General features: G+C 43.2%; 1 protein-coding gene across 4 annotated transcripts in view; it reads left to right on the top strand.

Annotated features, from left to right (window-relative positions):
- Positions 1-13,638, top strand: part of FAM227A (family with sequence similarity 227 member A) — a 35,246-nt gene extending 21,608 nt beyond the window's left edge. For 3 of the 4 annotated variants that reach the window (XM_039914081.1, XM_029079206.2, XM_029079204.2), the window contains 7 exons: positions 2,619-2,695; positions 6,979-7,093; positions 7,621-7,760; positions 7,996-8,153; positions 10,527-10,679; positions 12,238-12,383; positions 13,276-13,638. In XM_039914081.1, coding sequence (XP_039770015.1) covers positions 2,619-2,695; positions 6,979-7,093; positions 7,621-7,760; positions 7,996-8,153; positions 10,527-10,679; positions 12,238-12,349 — 755 coding nt within the window. In that variant the 3' untranslated portion in view covers positions 12,350-12,383; positions 13,276-13,638. The remainder of the gene's footprint in view (positions 1-2,618; positions 2,696-6,978; positions 7,094-7,620; positions 7,761-7,995; positions 8,154-10,526; positions 10,680-12,237; positions 12,384-13,275) is intronic. The other variant, XM_029079205.2, reaches the window with a different exon arrangement.
- Positions 13,639-18,046: the final 4,408 nt, after the last annotated feature.

The following is an 18,046-nucleotide window of genomic DNA, read 5'->3' as shown; positions in this document are numbered from 1 at the left end:
TCCTTTCCTGGTCTCATCATGTCATTAAATATCATCTAGGTTAAGGGTCTTCATATTTGAGGCACTGTGCTAGATATTACATGGAACAATATTAATAACAATTATTATTCTTATGGTATTTGTTAAGCATTTACTAAGTGCCAAGTACTGAAGTAGGAATTGGGGAAGATACAAGATTAAAAGGTCAGGCAGTTTCTATCTCACATAGGCCTCACAATCTAAAAGGGAGTGAGAACCAGTATTTCTTCTCCATTTTACAGCTGAGAAAACTGAGGCCCAGAGAAGGTAGCGACCTCCCAAAGTTACCCAGCAGGCAAGTGGCAGAGTCAGGATTAGAACCCAGATCCCGTGACTCTCAAGCCCATGTTCTTTCCACTAGAACACGCTGTTTAATACCAACCTGGTCCTGGAGCTGATATGCTAAAGAGTCAACATAAGTGAGATTAAAGATGATAAATTATAAAATGAGTATAACTTGACACCAGAGAAGATTTAACATAGCTATAAGGAAAATCTTCCTGACTGAAAGTTGTTGAATATGGATTAGGTAATTGAGGGAAGCAGCGAAACCTGCATATCCAATTTTAAGGGTAGAGAAGAAGGATGAATGCCCTTCTGTTTGGGGATTCTGCCAGAATTCTGCCAATACTGCCAGAATGCAGAGGAAAGGTAGAAATCTCTTTCAGTCTTTTTTTTAAAATGGTATTTCTTAAGCACTTACTATATCCAGGCACCTTTTTAAGCACTGGCTTACATACAAGGTAATCAGGTTGGTCACAGTCCATGTTCCACATGGGACTCACAGTTTTAATCCCCATTTTTTAGATGAGATAACTGAGGCCCAGAGAAATTAAGTGATATGCGTAAGGTCACACAGCAGACAAGTGGCAGAGCTGGAATTAGAACCCAGGTCCTTCTGACTCCCAGACTCTTCGTATCCATTATTCTCCCCACTTTCAAAGCCCTGCCAAAATCATATCTCCTCCAAGAGACTTTCCCTAATTGATCTTTCTTCTCCCCACCCTATTCATTTATTCATTCAATCATATTTACTGAGCGCTTACTGTGTGAAGAGTACTGCAGTAAGCGCTTGGAAAGTACAATTCGGCAACAAACAAACAGAGACAACCCCTACCCAACAGCGGGTTCACAGTCTAGAAGCGGGGAGACAGACAACAGAACAAAACAAAACAAACAGACAAGCATCAAGAGCATCAGTATAAATAAATAGAATTATATATATCTTATACCCTATCTCTTCCACTACTAAAGCACCTATGCATTTGAGTTCTCACCCCTAAGCACTTAGTTACTCATTATTAGGTACTCAAAAGGATTTAGTACAACGCCCTGCACACAATAAGCGCTCAATACATACCACTGATTGATCACCACCCTGCCACAGCATGTAAGTACATACTTTCAAACGCTGCTGCTTCTCCCTACCTGTCATTTATTTTAATGTCAGTCTCCCCCACTAGATTAATTCTTTGAGAATCGGGACCATGTCGAACTAACTCTACTGTACTCTCCCAAGAACATAGTATTGAAACATTATGGGCTATTGGAAAGATCAATGGGCTTGGGAGTCAGAGAAGCTGGGTTCTAATTTCTGCTGTCACCTGCTGAGTGATCTTCGCCAAGTCAGTTCATGCTCTGTGCCTCAGTTTCCTCATCTGCAGAATGGGAGTTCAGTATCTGTTCTCCCTCCTACTTAGACTGTGAGCCCCGTGTGGGAACTCATTATCTTATATCCACCCCAACACGTAGTACAGTGCTAGGAACATGATAAGTTCATTCATTCAGTAGTATTTATTGAGCGCTTACTGTGTGCAAAGCACTGTACTAAGCACTTGGGAGAGTATTAAGTACTTAAAAAAATACTTTATTGTTATTACTCTGCTCTACACAGAGTAAATGTTCAAATAAGTATGATTGATTTATTGATTGATTGGCTCTCTTGATTGGAAGGTTGGTCCTAAAGATGCTGAAACTAATGCAGAAGAAAAAGGACTTTCCAAAGAAGAAAAATAATAATAATGTTGGTATTTGTTAAGCGCTTACTATATCCCGAGCACTGTTCTAAGCGCTGGGGTAGATACAGGGTAATCAGGTTGTCCCACATGAGGGTCACAGTCTTAACCCCCATTTTACAGATGAGGTAACTGAGGCACCGAGAAGTTAAGTGACAGCAAACCAAAATGTCTACAACAAAATGGATAAAACCAATAAATATGGGTCCCAAATCTTAACCAGGGATGCAGCATAGTCTAGTGGAAAGAGCACGGGCCTCAGGATCAGAGGATCTGGATTTGAATCCTGGCTCTGCCACTTGTCTGTTCTGTGACCTAGGCCAAGTCCCTTAACTTCTCTTGGCCTCAGTTACCTCATCTATAAAACGGGGTTTAAGGTTGTGAGCCCAAGTGGGACATGGACTGTGTCCAATCTGACTAGATTGTATCTGCCTCAGTGCTTAGCGCTCAATGTGCCTGGCATATTGTAAGTGCTTAACAAACAATACCATTAAAAAACTGACCCCCATATTAAGAGGGCAGGGCCTGCAGAGAGGTTTTAATTACCCAGACTTTAGTTTCAACTGAGTTTTCTTTCTTTTTAAGGATCCCTTCCAGATTTCTCATTCAAGAGCTCCATCAATCAAAGCAACATTTCCCATTCCTCCACCCAATCAAGCCAGGTAAAGAGCAGAACTGGGGATGGGGGGCGGGAGTTACAGTGGTAAGCAGGCTCTGTGCCCAGGCTCTTTGCCAGAAGGCCCAGAGTCGTCGCATGCCCAATCAGGCTCAGCCTCAGGACCGAGTTAGTGGAATAGAGCAATAAAAGATGAGAACGTTGGCATCCAATTCTAGGAGTCACAATCAATCAGTTGTACTAATAAATCGACTGGAGAAGCAGAATGGCCTAGTGGATAGAGCACGATTCTGGGAGTGATCTTGGGTAAGTCGCTTAACTTCTTTGTGCCTCAGGTACCTCATCTGTAAAACAGGGATTAATAATGTGAGCCCTATTTGGGACATGGACTGTGTCAACCTGATTAGCTTGTATCTCCCCCAGCACTTAGTACAGTGCCTGGCACTTAGCAAATACCATAAAAAATGCACTGAGCACTTACGGGGTGCAGAGCACTGTACTAAGCGCTTTGGAGAGTACAATATAACAGAGGCGATAGACACGTTCCCTGACCAAAGGTGTTCAATGTCCTCTTGATGAAGTTCCCAATATCCTCTTGTTAGTTCAGATCCATGCTCTGCCCTCAGTGAAAAAAGTGTTCAAAAGACTGCTTGTATCTGAAAGGCCACCTGCCTGAAAAGTTGAATTTCCTTAGTGTGGAAGTAGACTATCAAGGATCTGCATTCAAAGTTGCTTTTTTGGTCAAATAGCAGGTGGTCTCCTCAAGCAGGTTTCACTGAATTACGTGACCTCCACTGTGGGATTTCTGCAGCCTTCTCCCTGACAAAAGAATTCTCCAACCAAAAAATACTTTTGAGATCTATTTGCAGTCTCGTTTTGCAGTGGTTCATCACGTTTCTTTGCCGTTTTCTCCCTTATCTCTGTCCATATAGGGATGTGAGGTAAAGGAGGGATGGGTAAAAGTGGGGCAGTCTCTGGAATATGAGGTGCATTTGAAGTTGGCAGAGGCCAGCGTAAGAAAGAGAGGACTCCAAGAGGGAAGCAGGCAGACCCTCAGCCAACATCTATAAATGGCGTACTAGGGACGGGTGCCCCTATCTCTCTCATTATCGGTGCTTCAGGAGCTAAAAAACCCCCACCCTCTCAGCAAAGAATCTCCTTTTCTCCTGTGGGAAGCTCACTGAGCTTCAGTGCTCTGGAATAAATAATAATGATTATTAATAGTCGTAATTGTGATATTTGTTGAGCACTTACCATTTGCCAGGCACTATACTAAGCACTGGGGTGGATACAAGCAAATTGGGTTGGACACGGTCCCTGTCCCTTGTGGGGCTCACAGTCTCATTCCCCATTTTACCGTTAAGTGAGGCCCAGAGAAAAGTGACTTGACCAAGGTCATATATCAGATAAGTGGTGGAGCCAGGATTAGAACCCTTGACTTTCTGACTCCCAGGTCCATGCTCTACCCCCTACGCCATGCTGCTTCTCCGGATTGGGAGCAGAGATCCCTTAGATCAGTTCAGGGCCGTGGAGACCATTTGGGAAACCATCACGGTAGAGCTTGGCGTGGTCTGGACTTGTTCTGTGTGTGGGACTCAGACCAGACAACAGGCTGAGGTGGGAATTTCCCGAGTGCTCCTCCCTGCTTCCCTCCACACCCCATCAGGAAGGGCTGGAAGTTCGACCCTCAACAGAGCTTGTGCAGGACCAGGTTCATCCCTCCAAGCAGGATTGTCCAATGGGGCAGGGGAATCGCTGGTCATTAACAGCCTCTTTCCTGAAGTCACTGGAACCCGATAGCCACCTCAGGCAGTAGCACGTATCACCTAACGTTCTGCTCTAAATTCCCCAACTCTGTATCAGGGGCCACATTCTTCTGTCATTTTCCTCCACCATAGTAGGCAGAGTTTCCCTTAGAAGGAATGGGAGCACTCCATTCCAAAGAGAGTTAAGTTACAGGTGTCATTCAAAAACTTACTAACGCAAGCCTGGAGACTGGTTATCAGACAGCGTTAGCCTGAGGAGGAATTTCAGGGAGAAAAGGCAGAGAAACCAGGAGCAATCCAGTCATGGGAAGCTGCAGGAGGCCAGATCTCTTAATGAAGTAGCATGGCCTAGTGAATAGAGGACGGGCCTGGGAGTCAGAAAGACCTGAGTTCTAATTCCAGCTCCACCACTTGTCTGTTGTGTGACCTTGAGCAAGTCTCTTCACTTCTCATTGCCTCAGTTATCTCATCTGTCAAATGGAGATTAAGACTGTGAGCCCCTTGGTGGACGGTGACTGTGTCCAACCCTATTTGCTTGTATCCACCCCAGCGCTTAGTACAGTGCCCGGCACATAGTAAGTGCCCAATACATCTCTTGCTAACTGAGGAGAGGGCTGCGGTAGAAGCTCTCTCAGTGGGCTCTGCTCAGCCAGATTACTAGCCCGTCCTCCAAGCCCCCCCAAGGCAGCTCTCCCAGGACCCCCTCAGCAGCTGCCCCTCACTACCACAGACCTCCACGCCCACTTTACTGCCACTGTCTGCTATTTGATGAGGCCCTTATAGGCAAAGGTTTCCTAGGAACTGAAGTTCAAGTTTAAATCTCTAGGGAACTCCTCAAACAATTGGTGTAGCCTGGCAAAATGCAAGAGACAAGAGCTCTGCCAGGATAGCTCCTGCTTGAAGACCCAGATCCAAATATTAGATGTTGTTATTGTACTGCCTGTCACAACTATGGAAGTAAATGACTTTTCTTGGCGTTTAAATATTAAAGTTGACCACTGTGTCAAAAATTCGCCTAAGGAATTTGGCCTTATTGCCTCCGGAACTGAAACAGTCATAAATTTCAGGGTCTCCTGTGGTAGACTTTTTTTTTTGCCAAATTGGAATGGAAAGTTGGAAGCATAGTATCTGTGACATAGGACAGCAAACGACCTCTTTCCTGGAAGCGGTTCATTTGTGTCTCCCCCAGAGAGAGAACAGACTGCTGTGTTCAAAATATCTTTCTTTAGCAGAAGCAACCCATATTTGAAACTCAGACTTAGTAATCAAACCACTTTGATTTTGTTTGAGGCCTGTCAGTTTGCCCTTTATTTTTTTTTTTGTATTTGTTAAGCAGTTACTATGTGTCAAACACTATTCAAATTCATTTAACGTCCCTAATTTCCCCTATAAGATCTAATTTTTTCTCTAGTAAGTTAGGGATCCATCAACCCTGAATTCATCCAATCCTTTCTCGAATGTTTTGGTATTTCTATCTACCCACTTATTGTGAGAAATGTTTTGTGCTTACAACCTGCTCAGTGAAAAATCTTTTCTTTTGTTTGACTTGAACCTATCTTCAGGATTCAGTGGGTGCTCCCTACCTTTGCCATGTGGGATTTGGGAAAAGTAATTCCATGCTCACACAGTCTTCAGACTTATTATTCAGTTGTAAAATTTTTCCCATCTAGACTTTCGTGGCATTGTCAAGCCCCAACCAAACTGTAGCACTTCAGCGCGGCAGAGTGAGAGAGTCAGTGAAAAATAGACATTTTTAATGACTTTGTAATGCATGGGCAAAATTATTTGCATCCAGTTATTGGGGACTCAGCCTGGCCTGGTGGAAATAGTACAGGCCTGGGAGTCAGGGAACCTGGGTTCTAATCCTGGCTCTGCCTCTTGTTACAACCTTAGGCAAATCGCTTCTTTCTCTGGGCCTCAGTTATCTTGCCTCAGTTATCTCATCTGTAAAATGGAAATTATATACCAGTTTGTCCTCCCCTCTAGACTATGAGTCCCATGTGGGACAGAAACCGTGTTCCACCTTATTGTCTTGATTCTGTCTTCGTGTTTGGTACATAGTAAGTGTTTAAGTATTATTATTATTTTGATAATGATGATGTTCAAGTCTGCTTCTGTCCACACTCCTAAATCCCCTTGCATTTTCATGTCCCTGGAAACACTGCATGAAGCGGCAATGCCTGATAGTGAGATGGCAGGTCTACAGTGTAATAAACTAGCATTTTTTACAAGAAATCCAGAAATCTGCTTTCATCTCTCAGTGGGAACGTCCTGTATACTATGTAATGGGAGGGCTCTGATGAGGGCACAGTGCAGATGAGGTTTGTGAATGTTTAACTTTGTTTTTGTTTTCTGGGCCAGAGAATAACCACTCTGTTCTACTTCTTAGAAGAGTGAAGAGCTTGGGTTCCAATGAAACGTTCTGGACTGTGCAGTGCAAAAACTCTAAGTATCTTTGGGATCTTGGAAGGAGGCTAAAGTTGCCAAAGGAATCGCAGTACTGTACAGTTCAGGACTCTGGGCTTTTATTCCCACTATTAACCTTTTCTCTTTCTCCTTGAAGTCTCAAAGCACACTGCCTTCCGTCAACATCAACCTTGGGAACTGCAATCAAATAAGTCAAGGTTCAGGCTTTCTAACCAATAATTCAAGCTCATCCAAAATGAAGTCACTCAAAGGTACAGGAAACGATAAGGGAACAGTCAATCAATCAATTGTATTTATTAAGCACTCACTCTAGACAGACCACTGTACTAAGTGCTTGGGGGAGTATATTATGTCAAAGTTGGGAGACATGTTCCCTGCCCACAACGAGCTGACAGCCAAGAGATGGAGACATACGTTAATATAAATAATGACAAATACGTACACAAGTGCTGGGGCTGAGGGCGGGGTGAATAAAGGGTACAAATCCAAATGCCAGGACAATAACAGAAGGGAGTGGGAGAAGGGGGAATGAGGGTTAATCGGGGAAGACCTCTGGGAGGAGATGTACTTTGAACAGTGTTATTTTTTCCCCTCAGCCACTATGTTTAGAAACCTTCTGCATTTCAAATCCATTTTCAGAAAGAATTTATATCCGCATGGAATGTGTGTGCACACCCACCCACGCCTCATTGCTCCCACTAGTGTCCTCTCATGTTAGTCGTGGATATTTATAAATCAAGGTGAGGAGGAACCCGAGTTCAACTGTTTCTTTTCTTAGATTTCAAGCACCTGTGTTCATTTAAGTCTCCCATGTCAGTGCTGGAGTCGCAGTTAAGCAAAGTGACTCTGAAATCGACTGCTAAATCGACCAAAGGAATACCAGAAATGAAGGTGAAGGAGAGAACTGCTTCCAAAGAGGTGCGCAGATAAAATGAGAGGCAACGGATATGAGGCGGGAAGCCGGAAATGTTCCCTTATCGATTCATCCGGAATTAATGGCGTTTTACCCTAAAAGGTGTAAAGTTCACTAGCGATCAATCGAGAGGGCTTATCAGTGAGAGTGGAATGGGATGGTAGGGGATGCTGCACGGGGTATCGGTTGGATCTGTTTTTGATTCTGGTTGAATGTGGATCTCCATTTTTCTTTCCCCAGTCCCACCCTGCCTGCAAGGGCCCTGAGTTCGGTCGGAGTCTTTTTAACCTCTATGGAAACAGCCCGCTGGTTCAGCACTTCCTCCAGACCCATCAAGCTGAACTGAAGGTTGGCTGGAACATCCTGGTGAGCCGGACGGAAATCACCAAGACCATACCATATCTTTACAAGTGGAAATCAGAGGCAGAAAGATCGATGCCACACCTCACTTTAGCTGTCTGCTTCTTACTCTGACTCCTTCCTATGTAAAATCTCTCCCTACCAAGGTGAACAGCTTAGGCGGTTTCAGTCACCATGGGCTTGGTGAACAGGGACCTTTGTGTTCCTTTTCTAGAACTGTCACTGCCTGGTTATCTGATTTTTTTCTATCTGTAAAGTGGGAATAATAATACTGACCTCATTTCCTCTTTTCCCACTCTCTTCTGCATCGCCCTTGCACTGAGATTTGCTCCCTTTATTCATCCCTCCCTCAAGCCCCCAGTATTTATGTTCATATCTGTAATTTATTTATATTAATGTCTGTCTCCCCCTCTAAAACTGTAAGCTAACTGTGGGCAGGGAACATGTCTGGGAACTCTGTTATATTGTTATTCTGTACTCTTCCGAGCACTCAGTACAGTGATCTACTCAGAATGTGTCTGCTTATTGTTATATTGTACTCTCCCAATTACTTAAAAACAGTGCTCTGAACACAGTAAGCACTCAGTAATTACGACTGAATAAATATGATTGAATAACAGTAAGAGCTTAATAAATATGATTGATTGATTGGTGTCAACTGTGATAGGAAAGTGAGGTGGAAGAGTAAGGGTTAGGAGAGAAGACGAGAAGTTCGGTTTTTGAACGTACTGATTGAGAAGTGCTGAAAGGATATGCGGGTGAAAATGAGGTGGAGGCAGGAGACAATGCAAGATTATAGAGAACGAGAGAGAAGGATCGGTTGGAACAGTATGATTTCAGAACTAGTGCTGAGAGAGTGATGTGAAGCTGTGAGAAAATCAACTTGAGGACTTATATTGAGTCTTGAGACTGAATTCAAGGGGAAAAGTACAGGTACATTGGTGCTTGTTTATTAGTTCATGGCGTCAATGTTTAGGAGTGGTTCTTCAAAATGAGAGGAATAAGACATGAACACTTCGCACCCAAATAATCAATCAATTAATCATATTTGAGCACTTACTGTGTGCAGAGCACTGTACTAAAAACTTGGGAGAGTATACTATAACAGAGTTGGAAGACACGTTCACTGCCCACAGTGAGCTTAGAGTCTAGAGGGGGAGACAGACATTAATATGAAATAAATAAATTATGGGTATGTACATAAGTGCTATGAGGCTGAGGGAGGGGTGAATAAAGGAAGCAAGTCCGAGTGCAAGGGCGAAATAAGAATTTTTGTGTCTGGCTTTACTGCTCACTGGAACGCTGGCTTGTATATTGGCTCTTATTTAGACAGAAGCAGGGTGCCCTAGTGGAAAGAGCATGGGCCTGAGAGTCAGAGGTCTTGGGTTCTAATCCTAGGTCTGCCGCTTGTCTGCTGTGTCACCTTGGGCAAATCACTCAACTTCTCTTTGCCTCAGTTACCTCATCTGTAAAGTAGGGATTAAGATTATGTGGGACAGGGACTGTGTCCAACCTGATTATCTTCTGTCTACACCAGCACTTACGATAGCCTACCACCTAGTACGTGCTTAAAAAATACAATTTAAAACATAAATTTGGGATATAAACAGGAGATATGGCCATGGGAGGACAATCAATAGGGGAGTATGAAATATGGCCCTTCCCCAGTATTATCTAATCACTGGGGGACAGACTGGAAATTTATGATTGAGTATTCCAGGGACTGACAGTTAAAGCATTTCTTTCAGTCAAAAAAGGTAAAAGGCAATTACGGGAAGCCGCATGGCCTATTAGATAAAGCACTGGCCTGGGATCCAGAAGATCTGGGTTTTAATCCCAGCTGTACCACTTGCCTGCTGTGTGACCTTGGGTAAGTCACTTAACTTCTCAGTTCTTCAGTAGCCTCAACAGCAAAATGGGCTTCAATGGCTGTTCTCCCTCCTGCTTAGACTGTGACCCCCACCCCCCGCCATGTGATCCAGCCCGATAACTTGTATCTACCCCAGCTCTTAGAGCAGTGTTTGACACATAGAAAGCGCTTAACAAATACCATTAAAAAAAAAAAGGACAAGGGAAGCAGCCCAAGAATCAAGAAAGGGAAATCCACCTTTTCCAAATTAGATTAGTAACAAAGGCAGAAGATGTTCTTAAAAACTTTACTGCTTAAATATTAATGGTAGAAATTATTTATGCATATGCAAGATATTTTACATACCCCAGAGTCTTGCTGTAGAAACTGAAAACAATTCCCTATTTTCTCAGGCCTGCATTCCCTCCTCCTCTTCTCCACCTCTATACATCCTCTGCTCTGCCCTGCTAAACTCTATTAATTTCCTACATTTTTGCCTCGCTAAGGCAAAGGGTATGATGTACCCAGACAATTTTGAATTTTCTTTTACATTTAAATCCACCGAGTCCTCCCCAACTTATGCAGACGTGATTCGTCAGGCTTTGCGGAACCTAAAACAGCTAGACCACGATGTCAAAGCTGTATATCAGGATCACTGGAGAGAAATAAAAGCTTTCGAGACGAGCCAGCAGAAGGCAAAGCAGGAATTCCTCAGGTATTCAAGGGATCACTTTGTGGGTGGTTTAATGGCAGCATATCCTTGCCAATCAGAATTGTAACTGAAAATCAGAATAATTTTGGAGTGAAGGATATATAGTTGGTTTCAAATCAGTGTCACCTAGTGAAAACAGTACAGGCCTGGGAGTCAGAGGACCAGGGTTCTGTTCCTGGCTCTGCCACTTGCCTGCTGAGTGACCTCGGGCAAGTCACTTCACTTCCCTGTGCCTCTGTTTCCTCAACTGTAAAATGGGATTAAATACCTGTTCTCCCCCGCAACCTCAGCCCATGAGTCTCATGTGGGACAGGAATAGTGTCTGACCTGATACGGTGCTTGACACATAGTAAGTCTTTAACAAGTAGCCTAATTATCTTTATTATGATTATTGTTTTGGGATGGTAGGGTTTTGGCAAGAGTTGGGAAAACAGGACCTTTTAGATACAGAAGTGGCTTTAAAAGTCAGCTTCAGAAATATCAAACCTATATTCCATTATCCTCCTCATGGTAAATAAACTCTATTTACTGAGCTTTTACTGTAGTAACTCTTTACAACAGTTCGATAGAAGTAAAAGGCATAGTCTCTACCCTCAAGGATTTTGCAGTTTAACAGGGGAGACAGAAAAGAAATGATTTCAAACAGATCTAGGTGAATAACAGCACTTAAAAACATTTTGAAATCATTGCAAGATAGGTGTTAGATACTTCTGCCAAACTTGGAACCGATTCACCTAGTACAAGCCAGGATTAAGCTTGTAAGATTCATAGCAGCTTACGCAACTAACACTCAATGTCCAAGGGTCCTGGTGGCTTTATCTTCCCCTGTACTTGCCCATCAGTGGTGGCCCATTTAGAGAAGGGGGTCCTTATAGCAGTCGAGCAGTGTATACTTAGGTCTACAACCCCAAGCCCATCTTCTCCCAACATAATAATACTATTGTGGTATTTTTTAAGCGATTACTATGTGCCAGGTACTCTATTAAACACTGGGGTAGAAGTAGTGTGACCCAGTGGTTAGAACACGGACCTGGGAGTCAGAAAAACCTGTGTTCTAATCCCGACTCTGCCACTTGTCTGCTGTGTGACCTTGGGCAAGTCACTTTACTTCTCTAGGCCTCAGTTACCTCATCTGTAAAATGGGGATTAAGAATGTGAGTCCCTTGTGGTACAAGGACTGTGTCCAACTGATTAACATGTATCTACCCCAGCACTTAGAACAGTGCTCGGCACATAGTAAGTGCTTAAACAAGTACTATAATTATTATAATTATTTGGACAGAGTCCATTTCCCTTTTCCCCAAACTTCCAGAGTTTCTTTTAGACATTTCTGTGGCATAGCAGAGGGGTCAGAGTGATGTGGGAGTGGTGTTAACTGGTAAAACCCCTGAAGGGCCTGGTGAATCTCTGCTGGCGATGAACCCCAAGAAACCATCCATTTTGTGTAGAAGTTGGTCACCCCTGCATCTCCTTGAAAAAGCATGCTGGTTAATGAATTATTTCCTCTCGAAATTTAGGAGGCTTTTCAACAGACCGCATCTCTCTTTTCTGATTCTTCCAGGAAAGAGAAGCAAATCCTGTGGAAGGAAAAAGAAACAAAGAAGTTGAATCAGTTTCTATCCCCAGCTCCACTTGCCTCTGAAGAAAATCATGCCGAATCCCCTTGCAGCTGAGAGAAGGCAGGAGTCCAGAAATGTCTCCGTTCAGGTTTGACCAAAGAGATCTGCCAGTATGCAGATCTCCCCAGTATTATATAACTAAGGATTAGCTAACGTGTGCAGCTCACTGGAAAGTGTCTCCCATTGATCGGCCTTTCCAGGCTTTTCATATTAAGCAAACCCGGAAGTCGGGTTTCTCATGGTAAGGGCTTGCACCCTAATTTTTATTGCCAAATTGAGAAGCGGCATGGCCTAGTGGAAAAAATACAGTCCTGGGAGGCAAAGGATCTGCGTTCTAATCGCAGTTCTGCCATTTGCTTGCTGTGTGACCTTGGGCAAGTCACCTAACTTATCTGTGCCTCAGTTTTCTCAGTTGTAAAAATAATAATAATAATAATGTTGGTATTTGTTAAGCGCTTACTATGTGCAGAGCACTGTTCTAAGCTCTGGGGTAGACAGGGTAATCAGGTTGTCCCACGTGAGGCTCACAGTCTTCATCCCCATTTTACAGATGAGGTAACTGAGGCACAGAGAAGTTAAGTGACTTGCCCACAGTCACACAGCTGACTCATGGATTTGAACCCATGACCTCTGACTCCCAAGCCCATGCTTTTTCCACTGAGCCACATTACTTCTCATAGACAGTCGATAGACAAAATAGACAGTCAATACCTGCTCTCCTTCCAACTTAGACTGTGGACCCCGTGTAGGACAGGGATTGTGTCTGACCCAATTAGCTTGTATCTACTCCAGCGCTTAAAACAGTACTTGATGCATAGTAAGAGCTTAACCAATACCATTACAATAATGGAGATTTCTTGAAGACCCTTGGCGAGTGTGAGCCTGCCAAAAGTTTTAAACACTGGGTGGAATGGACTGAATTCCTGATCAATGGAATGTCATTACAGTTTCAGAAAATGCCATCTCTTATTTCCTTTTAGCTTTTGACGAAAAACGAAAGGCCAAGTAGTGAAAAGACCTCAGCTTGGAAGGAGACCTCCCTGGTTCCTGTGCCACCCATTCAACCTGTGTCCCACACAAATAGAGAATCATGTAGTGTCTGTCATCTTGGACCTAATTTCAGCAAATCACTCATCTTCAACCATCTGCCGATTCACTGATTAACGGTGTTGACATTACTATCATGTTCTATGGGTGCTTTCCTTCTTGTCCTAGTTCCCTCTTTACTCATTTCCTCCTTGTTCCTCTGCCTTCTAAAGAATGAATATGAATCTTTTGAAATCGTGGATCATCTGATTTTAATCTCTACTATGTAAGAAATTAAAGTTCCAGATTGAAAATTATGCAATTTGGTACTTGAATTATTTTCCCATGGTAACAATTTGGGTTTCTCTTCTGACAATATCTCTTTTTACTACCACTGAAAAAAACACCCCAAATAATGATAATACTACCAATACCGATAATAATAATTACAGTCCTTGTTAAGTGCTTATTATGTCCCAAATACTGAACTGAGCGCTAGGATAAACACAGTACAGAACCTTTTTTCCTAGCAAAGTCCACTGAAATGTAATTCCTGGAATAATAATTATGGTATTTGTTAAGCGCTTACTATGTGTCAAGCACTGTTCTAAGGGACCCCATGTAATTCTGTCAGTTAACCACATTCGAATCCTGTTTCTCCATTGCAATTTCAATCCAGGATTTTCTTAAATGTCTGTAAATGCACTCCTTCTCAGCCTTTCTGTTTTTGTTCAACTGTTATGGCTTTGCTGAGTTTGCCATTATTCTTTTTCTTTGGGTCTGTCCTTTGGATCGTGAGCTTCCTGAGAACCAGGGACTCTGAATCAGTATTCTTTTGTATTTCTCCCCGGTGTTTAGTACATGCTTCAGATAATGTAGGTGCTTAGTAAATGTCATTTCTCCTACAGTACATAACCCCAGTGCTTCGATGGCATGCTCCTGAAATTAGAGAGATCCTTCTTTTGAAATGGAAGTTACTGAATTCCCCAACAGTTAGTAGTAGAGTTGTCTGTCCTTCAGCTTGAACGTGTCATTATCTAGTTTAAATATGACACCACCGACGGAGACATTGTGTCCAGGAGTGAGTCTTTGAAAAATAATCTCCTGCACTCTTGCGTACTTTGTCCACGAAACCACAACAGTGCACTTTTTCTGACCCCTTGCCATTCACAGAGGTACATGGATGGTGGCTGTACCTTGAGCACATGTTCTTTCTCAGTGGAAAATAGCCAATACCTAGAACCTGGATGTTGGGACTGGAGTGGGGGAAGAGAGAATGTTTGTTTCACCAGATGTACTTCTATTTCTCTGCTTCTTGACACTTAACCAGATTACACAGCAACACAGAGAAATGGGAATGATGTAAGAAGAGGTGACTTTGAATTGGCTATGACCAAAGACCTAAACCCATCCATGTGCTCTTTGTAAATCTTTCTTAGTGGTCCTCACACATTTTGCTGCTCAACCTGTCCATTTTTCAGTTTCCACAATGAGACAATAAGCAAGTAGGCTTGTGAGGAAAAAGTTAGAGGAAATAGAGATTTTTACACTAGAGAAAAAAGGATAGGATGTGAACAATTCTTCAAATGCATGAAGGGATATAGATAAGGGAGTTTAGGAGTTCTCCATTTCTCCTGAGAACAGGATTTGAGGGAACATTTTAAACTGCAGTAAAAAGGATTAGATTAAACAATAGGAACTAAAAGTCCTTGAAATTTGGAGGCAAGGGGAAACCATTACCAAGAAGCATAGGATCTCCTGAATATTTTAGTGTAAGCAAATATCTGGAAAGGGGAATGGCTCAAATGACCACCGGATATCATTGTAGCTCTATGATTCTTTGATTTCAGGGTTGTACCTCACCAGGAGAATGGGGATGCAAGTGAGCCAAATGGCAAATTCTGTCCCAAGTAGGCACCAGTGGCTCCTACTCTGACATTCACAATCTGACTTGGTTGGTGCAGAGTGGATGAAAAGCAGGACGTATCTCCCCAGCTGCTATCCCTATTAGCGCTCCCCTCTTCAATCTTTCCACTTTACCAATTATATCTAGCACCAAATAATTTCTAAAAGAGAGGCAGTTGTCATTTATGGCGATTGTTAAACATTTACTATGTGCCAAGCCCCGTATTAAGTTCTGGGCTAGGTACAAGCTAATCAGGTGGGACACAGTCCATGTCCCACAAGGGGCTCACGGTGTTAGTCCCCATTTTACAGATAAGGTAACTGAGGCACAGAGAAGTTAAGTGACTTGCCTCAGGTCACACAGCAGACAAGTGGCGGAGTGGGATTAGAATCCATGTCCTTCTGACTCCCTGGCCTGTGCTCTATTCATTAGGCCTTGCTGCTTTTCTAATTCTAGCTTAATGAGGGAGAGAACTAAAAGAAAGTGTTAACCACTGGCAGGATCCATTAGATGTCCTCAATATGTTTTTAGGTTCGGTCACTGACTGTTGCACTTGCTGGCTCTATAAACCTGTTTTCTGACAAGAATTGTTCTCCAGGTGGAAGCATCTTTGAAAACTACTCAGAAGCTTCCATCAATGATAACTCCTGCCACTTATTTATCTGGGAAAGTGTTTTGACACCTGGTTACTGACACTTCACCCCTCTTCCTCTCCACGGCCCTGGAATCATTCAAGAACCCTCCTTGTCATTTCAGTAGGGCAGTAGGAAGGTAAGAAGAGAATGTTTTAGTAACAGTAGGATGGGTCATTCCTCTCCCAGTAACCCCAATTTTCTTTTTACTTTTGAGGTCTGATACAAGATATTCATTTTCAAAGAGTTTTGGATGAGTCAAGGGCTGGTATCATTTTCCTTAGTTATTTTGAGTCCATTTCAATTTGTGTTTAATAAAATCACAAATGGATTCCTCATACCAATTTGTTTTTGCCTCTACAAAGCTTGGTTTTATCCTCCCCCACCATCTGAAGCTGTTCCTTTCTTTCCTTGAAGGGTTTACATACACCCTTCAAATATTATGAACAGTTGTCATCTTTCCCAGCTGTCACTGCACCAAACTACATATGTTATACTGAATTTTCCTCAGTCATTTTTGCTGCCCTTCTAGTTGTCTTCTCAAACACTGTTGACATCATCATGATAAAACCCTCAGAATCAAATTTAAGAATTTCAAGAGGGGTCTCACCTACAGAGAGCCAATCATCCCCTCCCAGGTCTGAGTAAAATGAGGTATCTTTGTACGAAGTTCCCATCATGGTAGATACTAAACCTTCTCTTCCATTTAACAAGTCATTCCATGTTTCTAGAAAACAGATCTGGAACAGTTTTGGAAGACACTTATTGGTTTTTGGAGCTGTCCACCTGAGCAAAATTCTCCACCAAATATCAAATATGCTATTAAGGGATTTTCAGCGACATTTACAACAAAATTACTCATGCACCTTTAAAGGCAGGATCGCCCTGTACCCTTCTCCAGCCCTAAGAACTGTTTATCCGAGTGAGCACCCGGGCTGCGTAGCACCCAGCCTCCACCTCGACAGATGCTCTTCTTCAAAATTCCTCATGCTACTTCACGATAGCCTAGGGCGCAGTCACACATTTTGAGGGCTGGAGATGGCACTGCACATGTGAGAGAAATACCAGAAGCCCTGCTCCCTCTGTCTCTTGAAGGCAGCGAAAGTAAGGCCCTTGATGCCTCAGTTTCTTCCTCAGTTAAATGGAGATTCTCCCCCTTCTTTCCCCTTTATACTGTAGCCCTGTGTGGTACAGGGACGGTGACCCATCTGATGATCTTAATGATTCCGGTACTTGTTCAGCTCTTACTGTGTGCCAAGCACTGTACTAAGCATTGGGTTGGTTACAAGTAAATGGGGTTGGGCCCAGTCCCTTAATCCCACATGGGGCTCACAGCCTTAATCCCCATTTAACAGATGAGGAAATTGAGGCACAGAAAAGTGAAGTGACTTGCCCAAGGCCACAGAGCAGACAAGTGGCAGAGCCAGGATTAGAATTTCACAATCTTCTAACTCCCAGGCTCATGATCTATCCACTACACCATGCTGCTTCCCATCTTGCATGTAATCCAGCAGTCAGTATGGAGCTTGGTACAGTGTGTTTAACAAATACCACAATGATTTTCATTTTTACAAAAGAAGCAGCATGGGGTAGTGGATAGAGCACGGGCCTGAGAGTCAGAAGGTCATAGGTTCTAATCCCGGCTCTGTCACTTGTCTGCTGTGTGATCTTGGGCAAGTCACTTTGCTTCTCTGGGCCTCAGTTACCTCATTTGTAAAATGGGGATTGAGACTGTGAGCCCCACCTGGGACAGGGACTGCATCCAACCCAATTCTCTTGTATCCACCCCAGCGCTTAGTACAGTATATGGTAAGCACTTAACAAATACCACAATTATTATTATCCATCCTGCTGCCTTTGAGGGTATTTTGGGTTTGTGAGATAGGGGGAGGTGATTGATTTAAGGAAGGAGAAGCTAGGTTGAGGGGAGAAAGGGGAAGAATTAGTTCCTAAAAGGTGGATCTCCCCGTCTCCTCAATTCTAGACAGTGAGCCCGTTGTTGGGCAGGGATTGTCTCTGTTGCTGAACTGAATTCACCAAGTGCTTAGTCCAGTGCTCAGTAAGTGCTCAATAAATATGATCGAATGATTGATTGAGTGAATGAATGAATACCCTGACGTGGAATGCCCTCCCTCCTCACCTCCGCCAAACTAACTCTCTTCCCCTCTTCAAACCCTACTGAGAGCT

The sequence above is a fragment of the Ornithorhynchus anatinus genome, chromosome 14 (assembly GCF_004115215.2).
Source record: "Ornithorhynchus anatinus isolate Pmale09 chromosome 14, mOrnAna1.pri.v4, whole genome shotgun sequence".
In the NCBI taxonomy this organism is placed as follows: domain Eukaryota; kingdom Metazoa; phylum Chordata; class Mammalia; order Monotremata; family Ornithorhynchidae; genus Ornithorhynchus; species Ornithorhynchus anatinus.
The sequence above is the reverse complement of the archived record's forward strand: the minus strand, read 5'-3'. Positions and strand labels throughout refer to the sequence as shown.